Source organism: Athalia rosae, chromosome 4 (genome assembly GCF_917208135.1).
Source record: "Athalia rosae chromosome 4, iyAthRosa1.1, whole genome shotgun sequence".
Classification (NCBI taxonomy): domain Eukaryota; kingdom Metazoa; phylum Arthropoda; class Insecta; order Hymenoptera; family Athaliidae; genus Athalia; species Athalia rosae.
The window spans coordinates 7,738,852-7,757,965 of record NC_064029.1 but is presented as its reverse complement, the minus strand read 5'-3'; the positions used below and the strand labels follow the sequence as shown (position 1 = coordinate 7,757,965).

Here is a 19,114-nt window from a genome sequence, read left to right as displayed (position 1 = left end):
AAAGTGTCCGCAGATAACGGAGGGTCCACGTCGTACATGTTATACACTCTTAGATGAGATTCAAAAAAAGCGAGCTTGCGAACTTGAAGTTTTCGCAGGACGCAATTAAATCTTGATTACGTGAAAATTACAGAGCTTGCGCTCGGCGACGTTCTACCCGCTGAGACAAGAATGAGATCGAGGACGAGGAGGACGACGTCGAAAAGCTCGGCCCCTGATATTCACCGTGTCTGTACGGTGCGTCGTCAGACTGCGGTTTCGGATATTTGAAAAATGTTTTACGAATACGTTGAATTTTCTATGATATTCGGAAATCCGTTATCTCGTTTTCCGTATCATTTCCGCTCACGTAATGCCCACATGACAGAGACGAATGCCCCCACGGCCCTACGACCCGTAATCGGACCTGCGGGGCGCCTTCCCCAGTTACCATCATGCTTAAATTTGTTCGTCAGTTGACGGATCGCAGTTGACGCGATATACATACAACGAGGTCGAATGAATGTAACGCAGGTGTATGTATGTACGTACATTGTACCGCTCCCTCGACTACGAAAGAATTTCCGATGCAAATCACCGACGCTGCCATTCTGCACGCGGTCAACGAATTACACTTCGTCCGCAAATTTTCTCCAGAAACGCGGTAAGTTTTACAGATGAGACACGAAAGAAAGAGGAATAAAAAAAGAAGATTTCAAGTACATGTATCGTAGTCCTATATGTATATATATCGGTACAATATGGGCATCTATAGTATGTTTTCATCCCTGGTCCACTCTCTTTCGTTTCTATACATTATTCTGAAGCAGGGACACATCCTCATATGCTCAAGTGCAGCCGCGCGCGCGTATCTCGGTCGAATCTCAAGTGACACACAATTTGTACCCACTTCTGGTTATGTTTTATACCTTTATATAAAACATGCACCCAGAAGTCTCTTGCGTAGGTTGCTTCAGATTGTCGATCACCGCACTGTACCGTTAAAAGAAAAAAAAGCACGAAACAACAAAATTAATATAATAAAAATAATTTGAAACTTTTTCATTATGCTTTTTGTTCAGTCGCCGCTGTAACAGCATTGGACTGAGTATGATACGTTACCTTATTAGCCTTCGGAAGGACACGTCCGGCGACCTTGAAAGCTTTCAAGTTTTATTCCGACACGTGAACATGTGGATTTAAAATTGATAAAAGAAAACTTGGTGTCAGCTTCCCACAGCGCGACCACGGTACTCCGAAAATGGAAAAGAAATGCATCTAAAACAAACGGAGGAAAAAAAACTGATGACGTGTATTTCTTCGGATTAACTCCGAGGAAGGAAAAGGTAGGTATCAGAGGTGAGAAATAGTGTGAAATAAATCAAAGACCGTGCGATGGAGACGTGACACTTCACAACTCCGTTTAATGCCACAGCTGCGAATGGACGAATCGCATGGAGAAAATTTACAAGCAGCTTGAATAAGAAGTAAAAAAAAACGTGCGATGAATTTGATCAAAAATTCAACCGGACGGGTGTCACAGCGATACGCAAATTACTCTAATCCGCAAGAAATGCGCTTGATATTTCTGTTGCTTCGTGTGTATTTATTATTATTATTATTATTATTTTTTTTTGGCGAAGCCTGGGAATGCTTGCAACTTGCGGTGCGATCCTTTGAATTGCTTGAAAGCTGCTGCGGTAACTGTTTTAAAGAAAATTTACGGCGCCCGATCGACTGGCCAGGGCGAGAGCCGTCGCGCGACTGAACGTGCCTTGCCCAGCATCCCTATCGCGTCGCCCTCAAATCACCCCCTTTGCCTCAGCCTCCAACTCCCACCCCCACCTGCTACACTCTCCATCTATCTCTCTTTCTTCTCCTATCGTCCTCGAGCTTCTTCTCATCCTCCTCTACAGCCGCCCACTTCGCTCTCTTTCGCTCAGAACAACCCCCGTACGCCCGCACACGCAGACAAAACGAAGATACGAAGCACGCATTGAAGGTACGCACGCGTGCACACGGGGTAAACCCTCGTCCACGGTTATAATGCCGGTGATATCTGGCTAGCGTAGCTTATCCTTGTTGCACGACGCGACGCTATGAAACCTGCACCCCTTTCTTTCGAGTGTAATGTAAGTCAATAGGGTAAAGTATTTTTAGATGAACGCCTTTTGATTTTTGCTAGAGAACAATTGCCCCCTAATTTAGTCGAGGGTATCGGTGTATATATATCCGAAATTGGGGCGAATGAAAAAAAAAACCGCAAGGGTCGGAGAGCGATGAAAAAGATAGCGCCAGAGATCGTAGATGAAAAATTAAAAACCTTTCGCAAGATAGAATCAACTTTGAAGATATACCAGCAAAATTTTGTCTACGAAAGATGGAGGTGTTCGACATGTTGTTATTCGATGTCGAAACGTGTCTACTATTAGGTATATGTCACCTCGTGTGAACCGTATCTGCGAGAAAACTGTCCAATCTCGATTGATCCTAAAAATGCCAGGCGTGAAATAGTTGGGAGGGTGAAACTGCGGCGCGTTAACACGCGAGCTTTCGAGGTGAACTGGTATCCGCCTTTACCCCTGACCTGACTTTCCTATACGCTGTTGAGTGTCGGTATGCTCAATTGAAATACGGAGGGAAATAGATTCTCGCACCATCAAGCGCGCGGTCTTGGCCGTATATATATCTTTTCCTCTTCTCCTTGACAATCCGGCCGTCCTCTGAAAAGCCGTTTCTTTTTACTTTCTATTATTCTATTTTTATTTTTCTATTATATACTTCGCTCAGACAAAGGGTCCGCATCAGCGTGTATACGTACGCATGTATGTACAATTTGCATTATTATACCGTCCTATACATAAAAGTACATCATCCACATCGTGTAATACGCTGCTGCAAAATGGATAGCTTCGTCTAAACCTAGATATTTTCATAGGTGCTCGTGTCCCATAGTTTACTTATTTTATTTTAGTACATAGATGTAGTTTTCGAAAACAGAATGTAGAGGAAGTTCGGCGGCCATAATATACGCGGAATCGAAAATTGTATGAAAATTTTTTAAAATTCCATATTTTTTGAGGACCAGCCCAACCATTTTGCTTTTCTAGAATTAACGTGTGTTTAATGATCTGTTAGGCGTTTCGTACTGAGTTTTTCATAACGGAAACCTCGTATGAAACCAAAATCGGTAACCCATAAGCAGAATTTTTTCTCCGTTTAGCGAGACTACTCCACATACGATATACCTTTATACGAATATCTATATATATATGCATGTAGTGTATGTATTTTGTACATATAAATTATATACCTATAATGTAGTACGTACGAGCGGCGTGCGATTCAGAATATGTAGAATGGGAGGGATATACTACACAAAAACATTCAAGCGAAATATACCAAAGCTGCAACCCGACGAAAAAGCTCATTGTGTCACTGTGCATTCATGAGCTTTTACTAGAATTTAAAATTCACCAGCTGCTACACAGTTTGTTATATAGATATACCTATTTATAATGCCGAGGGATATGATATTTACAGAGAGTATATGTATATGATTTGCCGTATGCGGTGCTCTAGCATCCGAATGCTCGACCGTATGGGATTCCGATTTTTTTACTTCAAATTACGCATTCTAGTAACCATCTTAACTACCCCCAACCCCCTGATTCTAGGTTTCTCAGTAATTTTAGATGATTATTTCTGACGAGTTACGCGTGGCAACATGATGCGTTGGATCCTTTATACTCGTATTTATGCTAACCGTCAACCCAAAAATGTATTCGATAACTCAAAAGTGTCTTGAAAGCTTACTGCCGTCCAGATATTAGTTGCAAGAAGCATCTCAAAGGTATTGTTGAATAATTTATATACTCACATCATACATATATTCCTATATACTAGATTCAAGAAGTAGACATAAGTACACAATGAAATCATATAAGATATTATAACAAAAGTCGCACCCTATCCGATGATCGCGAGGAGGTTTACAATTTACGGAATATTTTATGTCGCGAAATTTATTTATACGTATACATACCGTACCGTGTATAATTAGAACACCGGATACCATATGTAATTAGACACGTTCAACGTAAAACAATAAATTCAGTTAGGTGTTTCCAATACGTGGGCATAATTCCTATACGCGTGTAAACATGCCAATTACATACGTATTGAAAATATCGGATTACTATGATAGAACGAATATACATACATATTTATATAGCAATATCAATTGTAATGTAGATATTTATTTTTCATGGGGACGTTAAACCTAAAAAATTTGCATAATAAACCCTCAATTTTCGAGTTCTTTCATTGACCCGTTGTTCAGTGCCCTGCGAGTTCTGCGTTTTTTGTTCTGAGTTCAATGACTAGCCAAAGTTCGCCTCGATCCCCACGCGTTGTTCGATAATTGGTGGAGTTAGCGAAAGCACGCTGACAAAAAAATCGTTTAAATTGTTTTTCGAACAACGAAGAAACTATATCGGTTTGATTCAAGCGAATCTCATCGAACACCGCATCTTGTAATTGATAAGAAAAAAAAAAAAACCAGCTAAGCTTCACTACCTGTGGATGTAACAAGAAGTTTCTCTATAGGTCCCCTTCGAACTTTGCCTTCTACTACGTAACCGCAAGATAACAACTTTCGGAGTTCGATCGAATGTTTTTACCCGGATATAGATAGCTCACACTATTTCACCTTGGTCAGTGATCGCATGCTTATATGCACATACATATGTAGATATGTACGAATAGAACGGGATGCGGATCGCAGGGATTCGTTTTCTGGTCAAATAATTGATCTCCACAAGCGGTCGCGAAATGCATACCCATAGAGATATTCATTCGTCGAACTCTGAAACATTTCAATTTGAAATTCCGTCCTCGGTTTGGTCATTGATTTTTCGGGTATTGTTTCATCGAAGGTACGTACGTACCATAATATGCGTGAAGTTCGAATGGAAACGAACGCGAACTGCTGGTGCAGAAAAGGATTAAAAAAAATATTACAAAACCGAATTCGAATTATCCATTGTTCGGCTGGCTGTAGACTGTAATGTATTTTGATTCCATGGCGAAGAAAAAAAATCGCACATACATACAAGATGTACGTACAAGTAAACTTTCAGGATAGGATATTCAAATGATCTAAAAATTATACGGACACAGCTGATTCGCCATTATCATACGTAGTTATTCTGGGAAACTGGAATAACGATAACTCATTTTGATTTCGAATATTTTTATGTGCTTGTGTACAAAAAGTATTTACAGTGTAGAGTCGTATCATTTAACCATGGATGTAAAATAGTACCATTATCCTACTTCGGTATTATGTGAGGACTACGATTACACACATGAATGATGGACTGGAATTTTACATCATAATCAGATCGGGTTTTGTAAATGATGTTGAAAGACGACAGTTTTATTTCCTGTAAGCTATTCCTAATAAATTCTCCCGCAAATTCTTCAACAATAAAACATATAACAATTTGATTGGTGCTATTAAAGCGATCGACAGGTACTGCTGACACTATTACACAGTGCAATACGATTCTAATGCCTCACGGTATTTGTATGACTACGTTCTACATCACAGACAATTACTTCCTAAGATAAATTGGCGCAATAATGTTGACAAATGGAAGAAATAAGATTTGCAATACTAATCATAATAACAACGGTAATAATAATAATAATGTTATGTAGGTAGGCATATGATATATATTTACATGTATTACATTTGATTAGGACTAGAAAACATACAAAATATAGTTATGATCAATGTTTGAGATGTTGAACATTCTCAGAAATATTAAATGACAACTATCAGGTACAAACCAAGCCAAACATTAAACACTGGTCGGTGAATTACTTAGAACTACATGTTGGTTCGCTGGTGAAATGCCCAAAATTTGTAATTTCCAACAAGAATAGATGAAGTTTCAAGAGGTGATAGTAGGCAAATGTGGTAAAAGCTAAAAAATAGAACATCGTAAACATTCATCTAAGTACACCGATGACTATATCCAGAGCTGACAACATCTAGTAGCTAAATGGTTCTGCTTAAATCTTGTAAGTGGAGTTGCACCGCCGCAGTTTTTCCCGGAACTATTGTTGTTAAGCCCAACGCAGTAAATCAGGGTGCAAGTGAGTCAAGTATTTTGTTCGGTCAAATATACGACTGGTGAGCATGTTTTTCGTTACCTACTTTATTAAAATTCCGAATTCCACTTTGCATTTTTGTGTGCTTTTTCCTCCATAGTAGTATGGAATCTTACTTACAACATCTACGCATAATAAAAATAAATTTTTCTACACTTTCAAAAAAGCTCACTTATTTTGTTCCATTTTTCTTCACGGTAATGGCGATACCATAATTCACTCGGAAACGATGAATAGTCAACAACGTTAATCGTCGAACTCATGCAGCTGGTTTGATTTCCAACCAAGGTCACAAAGCATCCTGTAATCAATTGAGTGCAAAATTTGTAAATACGTTAAGTTTTTCAATCGAGGATCTTGCAAGAAATATATTTCATCGCATATGCAAATGAATAAATTTAATTCCAAACTCACTTCCTAGTCAACTGGATAAATGATCTGGGTCCACAGTTGAAAACGCATGCTTGATTGGAGCTGGAACCCAACAACTCTCGCAAGAGATCAGTGGAAATTTCACCGCGACGACCCGTCCAAGAATCACCTGGATGTGACAAAACGTGAGTAACTGTGAATCTGAAATCAAGTTAATTATCAAAACCGGAAAATCTGTGCTGTTGATTATAATTTAATGACTAGCCGCTGTTCGTTAAAGAAAAAATAATGTGTCTGCTCACCTGGGTTCTCCTGAAGCTATTCTGTCCAATTCCGTGGCATAAAATATATTGTCTTCGTTTTTATTCAAATTGATGAGATTGATACGGCTTCTAAAATAACAAAATAATTCAAAATTTCGTAGGATAATAGTTTGAGTTTCTCCAGCTTCTGATATTGATATTTCTTACACGTTACGTCTGCCGAGTGCCCATTGGATATTGGGAAGCATAGCGGTAAGACCAGTGCCTGCGGCTATCATGTGAATGATGGTAAAGTCTTGGAAATTTTCTGCTACAAAAGTTCCGAGACTATTACTCAGTGTCAAAATCTCCCCTGATTTTAGAGTAGTCATTGTAGGAGTGAGTGCACCATCGGTATACGTTTTCACCATCAAGCAAATGCAATCCGATTCGTACTTGGGAGCAATATCATCAGGATGGAGATAGGGTGGAACTGGAGTATACATTCGTGAAACTTCTGTGCCTGTATAGTAATATTGATCATCATTTCATCATGTAAAAATTATTGGATGGACGAAGCTCACATGTAGTTGGAGTGAATATTTACCCATAATATTTAGTCTGGCTTCAACGTGTCTGCCAATTGGTATTATTTCCAAATATTGATCCGCACGTAAAACTAAAAGACGAACCAATTTACAAAGCGACGTGTTGCTAACCACTCGGTATTCTCTATAAATTCTCTGCTTTTTGTTTGATTCGTGGCATGCAGACATGGTCCCGTAAGTTTTCCACAGCTTCGGCTCTTTTTTAATGAAGGTGAATTCAATCTGGAAATAAAATACTCAATTTCAGTGGTGCTATAGATTAATCAAAAAAACTAGAAGGATATTGACCGTTAATACACGACCTAGCTTATGTTGTATGTACCTTCATTGATTCAAAGTTTCTTTTCCATTTTGGTGGCCAATTAACAGCACCAGATAGTTCAACTTCATGTGTGACAATATCCTTTTCCAAAGAAAATCGAATATGATATTTAACATCAGAGATTCGCGTCAACTGATAGCCTACTGCTGGATAATCACGTATAGAATAATAAAACAAAGTTATGGTATTGCTCGTTTGAATCCAATCCATTCGCGGTTGAGGTGCAACTGGAGCAACACTGTCATTTGTTGAATTCTCTTCTGTAATTTATAATAACGATGTATTTCAACAAGTTGAGCACGCACACTGTATTCCGAGACAATAAACTATTGAAACCCACTGTTAGATGGTGTAGGCAGAGCAGATGGTGAAGATGCAGATGATGGGGAAGGAGTTTTTGCCTGTGGAGATGGAAGTGGACAGTCGCTAGCTGAGCGATTCAACCTGCCAATGACACACTTTTGTAGAATACTTTGGTAGTTGACCCACGCATGCACCTGTAAATTTTCTATAGGTACGTAAAAATGTTAAGCCACCAGCTGCAAGTATTGTAATTTTTCGAATAATTGGATTTGATATTTTACGTCGTCAAATAACTTCGTCGCATCTTTCCCCACACCCTTCATGAGTTCAGGTACTCCACCGGGATGAAAATCCATGTACCTCGTCACGTTGTACACGACTCCTATAAAATTTACGTCTCGAAAATGTATGTTCAACAAATTCCGAAGAATATTGATCATGCAAATAATTTATTCGCTACGGTATATTCCCACCTCGAATCGCGATCCAAGCGTCATTCGGCTTGTCATGTCGAGCGAGTTCGGAAGGGCTAATGTTTTGAGGTACACCACCTACCCCCGTCAAATCCACCCCCGAAGCCCCGAGCCGGATCCAGTCCATCAAGCTATGCCCTGGGGCCAGGGCTGTTTTGTTTCGTGGATTTCCTGAAAAATACGGTGAATTATCATAGGATTTAATGAACAGATATATATTTATGCCCCCAAGCCTTTAAAAGCCGTAATTGGGGTTCACGGTTGTCCGCTGGACTCAATTCATCCGTTTGAGTATAAGTAACTTGCTGCATCACTATTACTAGTTTGTTCCTCCCAATCAAAAAGCTCGAATTTACCGAAAAATGATTATTTTTTTCCACAAAGCATCATAACATGATACTGACCATCCTGAAGATGAAGACCTGTTGTGTGTGGTGAACTACTACTATCTTTTATGGCGAAGATCGTAGACGCGCCGCAACATTTCGCCATATTTTAGTTCAAAAAATAAATGAAATGCCTCGTCATATTCTTGATTTTTCCATCCCTATGATTTCCGACCAACTGCATCATAGCCCATTTAACGTTGCCGTTGCATAAGTCACAAGCCTTCATGAAATACATGTAGATTGTATATTCAGTCCGCAGCTGTAGGTACAACTTTTAAACCGTATGTTATAGTATAAAATTTATACTAATTCTCTTCGTAAAACAATGCATCTTTCAATTACAGCCATAATGTATGTCTGAGATGAAATAATTTCAACCGCGTTATCACACGTCCACAATATCCAAACCTACGGCATATTGCCGGTAAAACGTTATCGCAAATTTTCTGATAAACTAGCCTAATCACTAAACGTTATTAACTCGCTTTGGTACGTGCAACGTACTCTATATTAATGATAATCTCGATACCTATCAACGGAAAAAATTCTATCATACACCTTCTAGTTCAATATAAAATATTTGACACCCCACCCCTGAATTACTCATACTCCCGTAGACGGCCATCATCACGAGGACAAGGAATCCGTTGAAAATTGTTAATGAACTCGCGAATCGCACAGCAAGTATACGAGGAGCGAACGCAACACGGTTAGTTGTTGTCTGACTTCGAAGGTTCAAACTTCGTTGAGAGCGAGAGCCAGTCGCCAGAGATCTAATGGAAATTATAACTACTTAGAGTCAAAGAAATACTGATCGTAAGTAAAAGAAAAAAGATTAATTCAATACCCTGTTTTTCGTACGGCGTGTTAAGTGCTTCATATTAATTGTAATTTTAGAGCAGAGATACTTGCTGCAGCAACAACCGACCGAAATAAGCTGATGTGGGCGACTGTACAGATATAGTGCATAAAGTGCATCAACCGCCAGTGTTACACATCACTTGATCAAGGACAGACGACGATCCTTAATCGTCGAAATCATTTCGATATTGATTGACCTACCGACACGTACCAAGGACAATTTTGGTTACGAAGTGCAACGGATTCCGAAAAACCCCACGATTACAAGAGCTGAATGAACGTACGGAGAACTTTAATCGCAGGTGCATCTGACGTGTAAGTCGACGGTATAACGACTCCGTATGTATTCCATTATTCAATTCTTGTCTGGTATTAACTACACATCGACTTAATTCATATTAACGGGAAAGTTCACGTCGGTTCACGTTCAAAGTTATTCACGTATGTACACGTTATAATCTATCGCATAATTTACACGGGTTATTGAGGTAATTCATGAATTTACTCGTGCCAAATGTTCAAGTTGCATTATACGTATGGTGATTTATATTCACTGTAGATTTCAGAAGTTCCATACTTATACATTTTTTGATTGAACTACGTTACGCGAAAGCGTATACTTGCGGCCTTATTATACTCCGGGGGGCCTGACGAGACATAACTTTTATAGAATATTACCACAAATACTACCAACTTCTATGTAGGTTTTCGAAACAAACCCACCATGGTTTCTAAATGCGTGTAGAATTATGAAAGCGACATTCGCGTTCATACCTAGGACTTGTATAAAATATAGATATATTCATATATGCGCCGAACCAGAAGCAGATTCCCGTGTTGCAGAGATAGATATTGATATGTATGAAATATACGGGTTTGTAATGTTTCAAAGTTCGAGGCGATCAAGTATTTCAAAGCAAGTGGGTCTCCCCCTATACATATAATGTTAGAGATTCGAGGCCAGGCGATACGAAGTCTTATGGGCGATTAGAGTACGATAAAATAAGGAGCTATGCGCGGTACTCAAGGGATGGAGCGGAGTACGCGTCTTCGTCGAACCCAACGCGAGAAACGAAGTCTAGGAGAGTGGAACTGGAACTCGAACTCGAGCTAGAACTGGATCGGGATCCCATAGACAAAAGATTAAAATGTTGGAGAGACAGCGACCTACACCTAGAGCCCACACTCTGGACATGAGTTCTTCGTTCCTCGCCTCTTCTACCCTCTGCTCCGCACTTTCCTCCGCTTCTCATTTGCCGTAGGCACTTAGGTACCACGGATAGATCAATAGCGCCGCAGTGTTCACGATCAGCTGACTCAGAGTCACTTTTCTTTTCTCCTGCTACGGCATAAAACCGTTTCCGTTCATTCATACGTCATATCGTTAGGTTTTCGGTATCGTCGACGGTGAGAATAAATTTCTTAACCGAACTGCATCCGAATATGACGCGTTTTGATAATCTATGCATACCCTGCATCGTATCTTATTCGGAAGGACTTGAAGCTCGCGGTCGTATTGCAATTAATTATTCGATGTACAATTATCATAGGTCACGTTATTATACGCAGTACGTCAGAGTTGGTGGCTTGATAATCGCAGATCGATGAATCTACGATCGGGAGCCATCGTGCAAGAGCGTCAACGTTGGTGACGGCGTATGGCGTGGCAACGCATTAACCCGGCTACCCACAGACTCAAATCATACCAAGTTCGTTTGGCAATGAGAATCCGGGAGTTGTTATCGTCTATATTTCGTTGGAAACTGCAAGGTACATTTTGCTACTCGAAGACACACGTTCAAGGCAAACGACTGTTTTTCATGGTCGTATAATTGTATCGGGCGACGGAAAAATATAAGTACGTTGCGATTTTATGACAAACATGCCGATTGATCAGCGTCTAGTTTTTTTTTTTCATGATTGAGAACTCCCGTATGAAAAAAAAAATGATGGATTTCTCTGAATGCCGTGTCACAGTAATTTTATAGAATGAAAATGAAAAAAAAAAAATACAAAAAATTAAAACTGTTTCATAATCTATACGACACGCGAAGCGTGCGTAAATTGCTATTACTCACGATGTCGTTAATGCGTCAATTAAGTAATTAAACTGACCAACTTGGAATTTATGTCAATCGCAAGGATATTTCATTGCTTGCATTGAACGCAGCGTTAACATTTTTTTAAGAATATTGTACTCGCATTTATTTAGTTCGGTTTAAGGCATATGCACCCCTCTGGGTAATAAGGTATACATACATATACCTGCGATGCTCAGAAGAGTGAAACACTTGTTGCCATAACACCGACTCAACAGGTTCAAGCGAACCAGTAAATGCTGTTCAAACATTATTTTATGTGATTGACTATCCCAAAGATAACCAGATAACCTCGTAGATAACTATCTAAAAAATATAAATAGCTGCTCCGGTTGCAGGATTGTCACCCAAAAAAGACGTAAAGAAAACTGTGCATATGTCACGTAAAAAATAAAAATTTTCACCTACCGGTTGCAGACCCCGTAGACGATCCTGCAGGATAAGGTGAATTCATCTTAACAGGAGGATTTGTCTGTTGCGATTGCGTTACCCTGGCCACCCCAGTCGGCAAAAGCGCGATATTTTGGGCTAAAAGGCTCGTGGGTGATACTGGTGGTTTTGGGGGCAGGTTTACTTTCATCAGTTTTTCCCGATGCGGCCCAAAATCTTTAGAAATTTTTGTATTCAATGAAGAATCCTCCCCCGATTTGGCAGTGCTCACTTTGTCGGCATCAACTTCGTGGACTTCCATTCCAAACAAATGATCGATTGAATTCGAATAATTTTGAAAGATTTCCTGATTACAGTGTCGGATCAATACTCCCCCTGAAACTGACAAAGACATTTGATAAGATCAGCGTGAAAATTTGATGGTCAAAATTCGGAACGATTTCGCGCCATCCACGATTAGAGGGAGCAAAAGAAAGAACGTCGTTGGAATGCCATTATTTATTTGATTTTCGAACACTATTGGGATTCTCTCGTCCGATCTACTCGATCATGTGCGGGATGGATATTCTTAGCAACGATAATGAAATGAATACGAGTATAGATCGTGAAATTTGCGGATACCGGTAATCTAACTTATCCCGTTTATTAGGAGGTAAGGTAAATGTCAAATGGGATAGAACAATAGGCGTAGCTGCAAATAACGAATGCGGCTAGAAAAGAGCTTTGAACTCTCGGGAGATTGATCAATCCTACAGGACACCGGCATGTAACGATAACTATATTAGGGACAATAATGCAATTGATAAATTGAAGACTCTTTTTATAGTTCAATCAAAGGCACCGTGCGGGCTCGCGAGGTCGCGCACGTACGTGTAATTCAGCTGACAATGAATTGTGTAGCATAAATGGTTACTTACTTCACTATATCCTCTATGCGTGCTTCCTTGAATGACTGTATAATTTAATTACTTGTAATCCTTCACGGTTGGTTATTAGTCAGTTGTTCTTGAGTGTTGAGTAACGTGCGCGACTTTTCGTTGCCAGACTTCCTCACAATATAGTACCAAATAAACGATAAACTACCACGAGTGCAATAAAATAACCATAAAAAAATCAAGGGGGTTCCGCCATCGCTGCCTCCGAGTAGTTATAAACACTCTAGTATTAATTAATAGAAAAAAAATAACGAAAAATGCATCACCTGTGAGTTCTACTATCTTCCGCCAAATGTCACTGACTTCCTTCTACTGGCGCAAAATATTTTATCCATTTTATCGACGAACAGAGGAATCGCGGTACGACATTTGGGTATTTAGGTATTAAGCTTTAAGCGCCATCGAACGGCAGGGGTTTGATTTCTCAGAAATTTTGTTACCAAAGTTCAGCGTTTCTCCATTGGGTAGCGCTACCACACCCTTTTACACAATTTAATTTTTTTCACTCATCCATCAAAAGTTGGAGCTACCTTTAAACTCCTCCATTCAAGCTTTGGTATTAGTGCGTCGTCATACGCACACAATGGTGTATTGTATCTACTTACCTCTTGTTCACATGTTAGTATATGATTTGATTATGGAGATCTATGATTGGATAAACTCAGAAACTCACGGTATCGGTGAACCTACCTTTGCTCATCTCTACATTAAGCACGTTATAGCTTCGAAAATTTTATATTTTGTGCGAATAGTTCGGCTATATAATCTTTTGACATTTATTTACAAAAATTACTGCGTGTGAGTATGAATTTATTCATTAGAGATTAGACTTTAGGGATTCTTTGGTACGTATATCATGTTGATCAGGATGTATATTACGCCCACAATTCATGTTCAAAAGCTCCAATTTTTTTGTGAATGGTCGTAGGCTACGCGACTGTGAAGTTCACCGGTATACTGGGAATATTGAAGAGTTAGATCATATAAAAAATGTTAATTTAACAACTTAAAAATTCACCACCCCAATGATGCTTCGATACAAGCTGTATGAATGAGATTATTATATTTGCTTGTGTATCCCGTGTATCCCGTGCACCTGTTATACCTGTTGCCGCGTGGCGGACGTCCATCGTCAATATCGCCTATATTATTTACCGTTCAGCTTATAAACTGAATTTACTTATTCATACTATGGAATCAAGAGAGATGCAAAGACCTGTATTGCAAATTGTAGGAGCACATGTAGGAGTTACATATTTATTTTATCTTTTTTTCTTTCTTTCGATTTCGTTGAGCTGCATAAGAATTAGAAATGGTTTATCCAATCGGTGGGTCATACGTATATGGCAATTCGAATTACGTACACAGCGTGATAATGTGATTCATTGTATCATACAAATGTGGATACACTGTGTGTATACTAAATGTAATTCAGGCGATCCTCTTTGGTGAACACAAAGAAGCCACGGCCAACGACCATGCATGTCGATATAAACTTGTTGCTGTGCTGCCGCTGTTAATTTGACGAAATAAATCTACATAATGAGGGAGAATTTCTTTAAGAAAGTAGTTAAACAACAAACAAAAACAAAGTGGAAGAAATATATTCGATCTTTGGTATCGTGTTAACGTCACTTTTAATTTACAAAACGTATATGTCCTAACCTTTTTGAAGTCAAATTCACGTCATTCATATTATCAGACAACCATTCATTTGTCATGTGTTATCCATGGCAATTATTCACACTTTTCATCGGCAGTTTGCTCTTCTCGATCAATATTCTCATGTAACATTAAAATTTTTGTAACATTGATGTCAATTTGTAATTTAATAATAATTCGACAGATGTCAAGCAAACGAAAACAGCAACCAAGGAAAATGCAGGCCTTCATTCAAATCGTCAATGTTTTGCATCGGATTATCGAATTAATAGCCAGAGGTATCTTTACTCTCATTGCATACATCTGTCATCCGAACGAATGTCAGCCTCCGGTAACAAATCGCATTCTGCTATACAGTGCATCGACTTTAGCTGCTCAAATACGACAGCAAGAGGTATATACGTTCTACTCGATAGAATTAATCGATCAAATATTTGTACTTTAACAGTAGTTTATTCAAAATACTTTGTACGATTTCAGATTACTTCGGAAGAAGTGGTACTAGCTTTCATAGATAGAATTAAAGAAATTCAACCAATTTTGAATTGTATGGTTGAGAACCGTTTTGAGGCAGCATTAGAAGAGGCAAAGAAATGTGATAAGATGCTGAGATCTCCAAACGCACCATCCATCAAAGTCTTGACAAAGGAAAAACCTTTTCTTGGAGTACCATTTACGACTAAGGTGCTTTTGAAATTTACAATTTAGGTACAAATAATGAAGGATTCTTATCTACTCACAATATTTCAATCCTACACAATTTGGTTAAAGAATTAGTTATGTTATTTATTGCCCGGCTAAATATTAGTCGTTCAAAAAATAAATTGTCTAGAATTTCTGTTTGATGGCATAACCAAACGTCATAATTACCATATTTTTCTACATTTAAGCTTTTGCAAACGCCTGATTATGCGCTGAAACTAATTGTGTTTTGAAACTATCTTTCAGGACTGTATAGGAATTGCAGGAATGAAACAAACTGCAGGTTTGGTAGAGCGCCGAAACACAGTAGCTGAAAGAGATGCTGAAGCAGTAAGATTATTGAGAGCTGCAGGTGCTATACCTCTCGCCACAACCAACGTTTCTGAATTAGCCATGTGGTGGGAAAGCAGCAATTGTTTATATGGCACCAGTAAAAATCCATACAACACGAGGTTCGTATTGTTGGAATCTAAATTATTTGTATTGCAATCTATAGAAATGGTATGTACAAATTTCAGGCATATTGTGGGAGGCTCATCTGGTGGTGAGGGTTGTATACTCGCTGCAGCTGGATCACCATTTGGGATTGGCTCAGATATTGGTGGTTCGATCCGTATGCCTAGCTTTTTCAATGGAATTTTTGGTCATAGAACTTCTAAAGGTTTGTCGTTGAAACAATGTTGATTATCCTAATAGGCGGTAGAATCTTAATGTTTTCTATGTCTATTAAATCCAAAAAGGTGTTGTATCAAACGATGGGCAATATCCAAGTCCTCATCAGAAGGAACTGGATGAACTTCTTAGCCTTGGTCCGATGTGCCGGAATCCATTCGATTTATTACCCATGCTCAGGGTATTGGCGGGCAAGAATGCCAGCATGCTTAAATTAGATGATAAAGTCGATATTTCAAAAATCAAGGTCAGTTATCAATTGCTTGTGAAATCTTTTTGAGATCCCGACATGATTTTTATTTTATAATGTAACTTAATGATTTGACAGTTCTATTACATGGAAGACGATGGTGGGCAGTTGCTTGTTTCTCCGGTAGAACCTGAGATAAAAGAAGGTCTGAAACGAGTAGTTGATTATCTTGAAAGAGTTCATAATGTTAAGGCAAAGAAAGTTAACATAAAAAAGTTCAAAAAGAGTATAGAATTATGGTTGGCAAATATGAGTGCAAAAGATGGGAAGGGTTTTGCATGGGAATTGTCCAACAGAACGGGAGATCTAAACATATGGTGGAAGTTTGCACAATGGTTCACCTTTATGGGTCACCACACATTAATAGCCTTGATTACTGTATTAGTCGAAAGTTTTGGAATCAAGTATGGAACTGAGAAACACGTGAAACTTATTCAAGAGAGTAGAGATCTCATCTTGGAATTCAAGGTACATAATTATTATTATCAACAGCTACCACTAGGTAATTAAAAAAGTATCCCTGACCGTCATTGTTTTCACATTTAAGGACATGTTGGGTGATGATGGTGTTTTTCTATACCCAACTCATCCTACAGCAGCTCCAATGCATCATGAACCTCTAATAAAGCCTTTCAATTTTTCCTATACTGCTATAATTAACATAATGGGTTTACCCGCAACCGCTTGCCCATTAGGACTCAATAAAGAAGGCCTTCCTATCGGCATACAGGTAATCCATTGCATTGTAAATATGAATCAAATGTGATGAACAATAATAAGACTTTATATGATGTTATGAATACCTATTGAGGTAATTATCTGTACATTCATCCGATAGGTCATCGGTGGACTATATCAAGACCATTTAACACTTGCCGTCGCGGAAGAACTTGGACGCGCATTTGGGGGTTGGATCCCTCCGCCGCTTATTGAAAATGGGAAAACTATTCAAGTTCCGACGAACATAGCATTATACACGTAGGTGCACGTAAAAATCATAACAAAACTTTTTATAATTCTCAAGGGCCTTTGTTTAATCATTTTTCAACGGTTAACAATTATTACGAAATATGTAAAATTATACAAATAGAGAAAACGTTGGATGCTTTATGAGGTTTCAAACAAAACTTGAGTTTTTGAATGGAACTTCAATCAAAACAGTGAGCCTAAACTGGCCTAAAGTGTGGTTTTCTTTCGGTCTGGATTGTCTGATATCCCAAACTATTCAAAGTACCTAGGTAGTTATTCAACAAAGTTAAGACAATATATATTTATGTACCAAATAAATCAATTTTTATTGGTGAGAATATCACATAGCCAGCTCTTTTATCAAGTTTTTTACATACAACTACAATGAATAAGATAATACATATAATCAAAAATTATTGATCAGAATCCGAAGTATGTTTTTTTAAATAACTGATCATTTCCAGTAAGTTTTTTCGTTTATCATTGACCAAAACTCCAACATTTCGGAATTGGCAATTATTCATTTTCGATTGTTGCATGGTATGTTCAACAATTGAGTCTGTGAAACAAAGAACATACAAACCACAATCATACCCGTTATCTTGCTGTGGACAATTTATTTCGTGATAGCTGTCTGACCCTTTAGTGCAAAAATAATCTAATGTCTTTTGTGTAAAATTTTTGGCTGCAGCAGCATTTAAACCCTGGCATGAGTCAAAATGGAAGCACTTGTTTTCTACCTGCGAATACACGAGCAAACTCCAGTGAGTACCACCCCCACTTTCCCTACTATCACAATTATTTAGTGGGAAAAATATGAAAGAGCTTGACTTGGCATTTATAGGATCTAACAGAGCCTCCCAGTCTGAAGATTGTGTTAGTTTGAGCAACTGTGTTAATTCAGGACTAGCGAATAATAAATTCTTCGAGTGTTTAGAATCCTTAGTTTTCTTATCCAGGTACTCGAAATAAAATCCAATGATGTTGTCATTGATCCAATGTGGCCCTCTCAAAAGTTGCACATCAGATTCTCTGAGAAGGCTATCGTGATAGCTTAAAGCAATTTTATTTTCATTGCGAATATTCTTAGACATCTTCAGGAGACAACCAAATGATTCATTGGTGATAACGAAGACTGTAATGTGGTCGTGTGATTTTACAGCAAACTTACTTGAGCTCAAGTGGAACTGTGTTTAACCTACAACCCAGTAAAATCAGATCACTAAAAAGCGAAATGTCATTTCAATTAAAGTACTGTGTCAGTTCTTCTATCCAGCTATTAATTGCTAGGTTACCTATATCCTGATAAATGTACGCGATCATTCAATCTGTTTTGGTTTTTTTTTGCGAACAAGTATAATGTGCCATACGGTTGACTATTGGAATATTGAATACTGAATTCGTTGAATGGGATCAAACGGCATTCGTTGTGATCAAGATGTTTTACCACACTATTAAATAACACAAGATGTGAATCATGTCACGAATTCATTTGCAGAATTTATCTCGTGATCGGCCACTTACCTCGGACGTTCTGTCAACGTCTCGGGCTTCCGTGAATTTTCTCCACGAGAATTCTACATTGCCGCTTGGTAATGCGACGATAAAAGATACGTCGTATCTGTCTGGTATACCTATCGATACTAACCAATCTAAATTTGTTTCAATTCTTACTCGGCATTTATTCAGACCATGGACATTTGGAG

At 38.6% G+C, this 19,114-nt stretch overlaps 4 protein-coding genes across 15 annotated transcripts in view; 1 reads left to right on the top strand and 3 right to left on the bottom strand.

The window, feature by feature from the left end:
• The window catches only part of LOC105692599 (monocarboxylate transporter 10-like), a 78,198-nt gene extending 73,120 nt beyond the window's left edge, over window positions 1-5,078 (bottom strand). Inside the window, exons 1-2 of the mRNA XM_048654726.1 lie at window positions 1,369-5,078; window positions 1,102-1,257 (exon numbers count right to left, since the gene is read on the bottom strand). The gene's annotated coding sequence lies outside the window, so the exon portion shown is untranslated. The remainder of the gene's footprint in view (window positions 1-1,101; window positions 1,258-1,368) is intronic.
• Window positions 5,079-5,216: 138 nt separating this feature from the next.
• LOC105692684 (cytochrome b5 reductase 4) lies at window positions 5,217-13,556 on the bottom strand. Of its 5 annotated transcripts, XR_007278220.1 has the most exons (12): window positions 13,136-13,274; window positions 12,237-12,599; window positions 8,480-8,650; window positions 8,288-8,388; window positions 8,044-8,200; window positions 7,704-7,963; window positions 7,381-7,603; window positions 7,002-7,296; window positions 6,834-6,923; window positions 6,574-6,732; window positions 6,332-6,460; window positions 5,217-5,972 (listed from the first exon to the last, which is right to left on the bottom strand). XR_007278220.1 is itself a non-coding variant. In XM_012412034.3 (11 exons), the coding sequence occupies exons 2-11, from the start codon at window positions 12,517-12,519 to the stop codon at window positions 6,406-6,408; spliced, it is 1,794 nt and encodes a 597-aa protein (XP_012267457.2). In that variant the 5' UTR covers window positions 12,520-12,599; window positions 13,420-13,556; the 3' UTR covers window positions 5,217-6,405. The 5 variants fall into 5 exon arrangements, 4 of the variants coding, with proteins under 4 accessions (XP_012267457.2, XP_048510684.1, XP_012267456.2 ...); XM_012412034.3 differs by lacking the exon at window positions 13,136-13,274 and adding an exon at window positions 13,420-13,556 and having other exon boundaries at window positions 5,217-6,460; XM_048654727.1 differs by lacking the exon at window positions 13,136-13,274 and adding an exon at window positions 13,420-13,550 and having other exon boundaries at window positions 5,217-6,460; window positions 12,237-12,593.
• LOC105692685 (fatty-acid amide hydrolase 2-B) lies at window positions 9,548-17,751 on the top strand. 7 transcript variants are annotated; one of them, XM_012412040.3, is made up of 10 exons: window positions 9,548-9,684; window positions 9,766-10,044; window positions 15,000-15,209; window positions 15,296-15,499; window positions 15,764-15,969; window positions 16,036-16,178; window positions 16,258-16,436; window positions 16,518-16,907; window positions 16,987-17,169; window positions 17,278-17,751. In XM_012412040.3, the coding sequence occupies exons 3-10, from the start codon at window positions 15,000-15,002 to the stop codon at window positions 17,419-17,421; spliced, it is 1,659 nt and encodes a 552-aa protein (XP_012267463.1). In that variant the 5' UTR covers window positions 9,548-9,684; window positions 9,766-10,044; the 3' UTR covers window positions 17,422-17,751. The 7 variants fall into 7 exon arrangements, with proteins under 7 accessions (XP_012267463.1, XP_012267464.1, XP_012267466.1 ...); XM_012412041.3 differs by having other exon boundaries at window positions 9,766-10,068; XM_012412043.3 differs by lacking the exons at window positions 9,548-9,684; window positions 9,766-10,044 and adding an exon at window positions 13,375-13,513.
• On the bottom strand, window positions 17,710-19,086 carry LOC105692686 (sentrin-specific protease 8). Of its 2 annotated transcripts, none has more exons than XM_048654729.1 (2): window positions 18,933-19,086; window positions 17,710-18,606 (listed from the first exon to the last, which is right to left on the bottom strand). In XM_048654729.1, exon 2 carries the CDS (start codon window positions 18,500-18,502, stop codon window positions 17,822-17,824), a length of 681 nt encoding a protein of 226 aa, XP_048510686.1. In that variant the 5' UTR covers window positions 18,503-18,606; window positions 18,933-19,086; the 3' UTR covers window positions 17,710-17,821. The 2 variants fall into 2 exon arrangements, with proteins under 2 accessions (XP_048510686.1, XP_048510687.1); XM_048654730.1 differs by having other exon boundaries at window positions 18,704-19,058.
• Between the last annotated feature and the right edge of the window lie 28 nt (window positions 19,087-19,114).

Bases quoted from the DNA above. Each gene is read 5' to 3' on its own strand.
- LOC105692684 (XM_012412034.3), bottom strand. From the start codon at position 12,519: ATGGAAGTCCACGAAGTTGATGCCGACAAAGTGAGCACTGCCAAATCG. The intron at 7,964-8,043 runs GTGGGTTTCAAT...TATAAATTACAG, and splicing joins TCTGCCTACACCATCTAACA to AAGAGAATTCAACAAATGAC. The intron at 6,924-7,001 runs GTAAGAAATATC...TTGTTATTTTAG, and splicing joins GCACTCGGCAGACGTAACGT to AAGCCGTATCAATCTCATCA.
- LOC105692685 (XM_012412038.3), top strand. From the start codon at position 14,696: ATGAGGGAGAATTTCTTTAAGAAAGTAGTTAAACAACAAACAAAAACA. The intron at 15,210-15,295 runs GTATATACGTTC...GTACGATTTCAG, and splicing joins CTCAAATACGACAGCAAGAG to ATTACTTCGGAAGAAGTGGT. The intron at 16,179-16,257 runs GTTTGTCGTTGA...AAATCCAAAAAG, and splicing joins TGGTCATAGAACTTCTAAAG to GTGTTGTATCAAACGATGGG.
- LOC105692686 (XM_048654729.1), bottom strand. From the start codon at position 18,502: ATGTCTAAGAATATTCGCAATGAAAATAAAATTGCTTTAAGCTATCAC.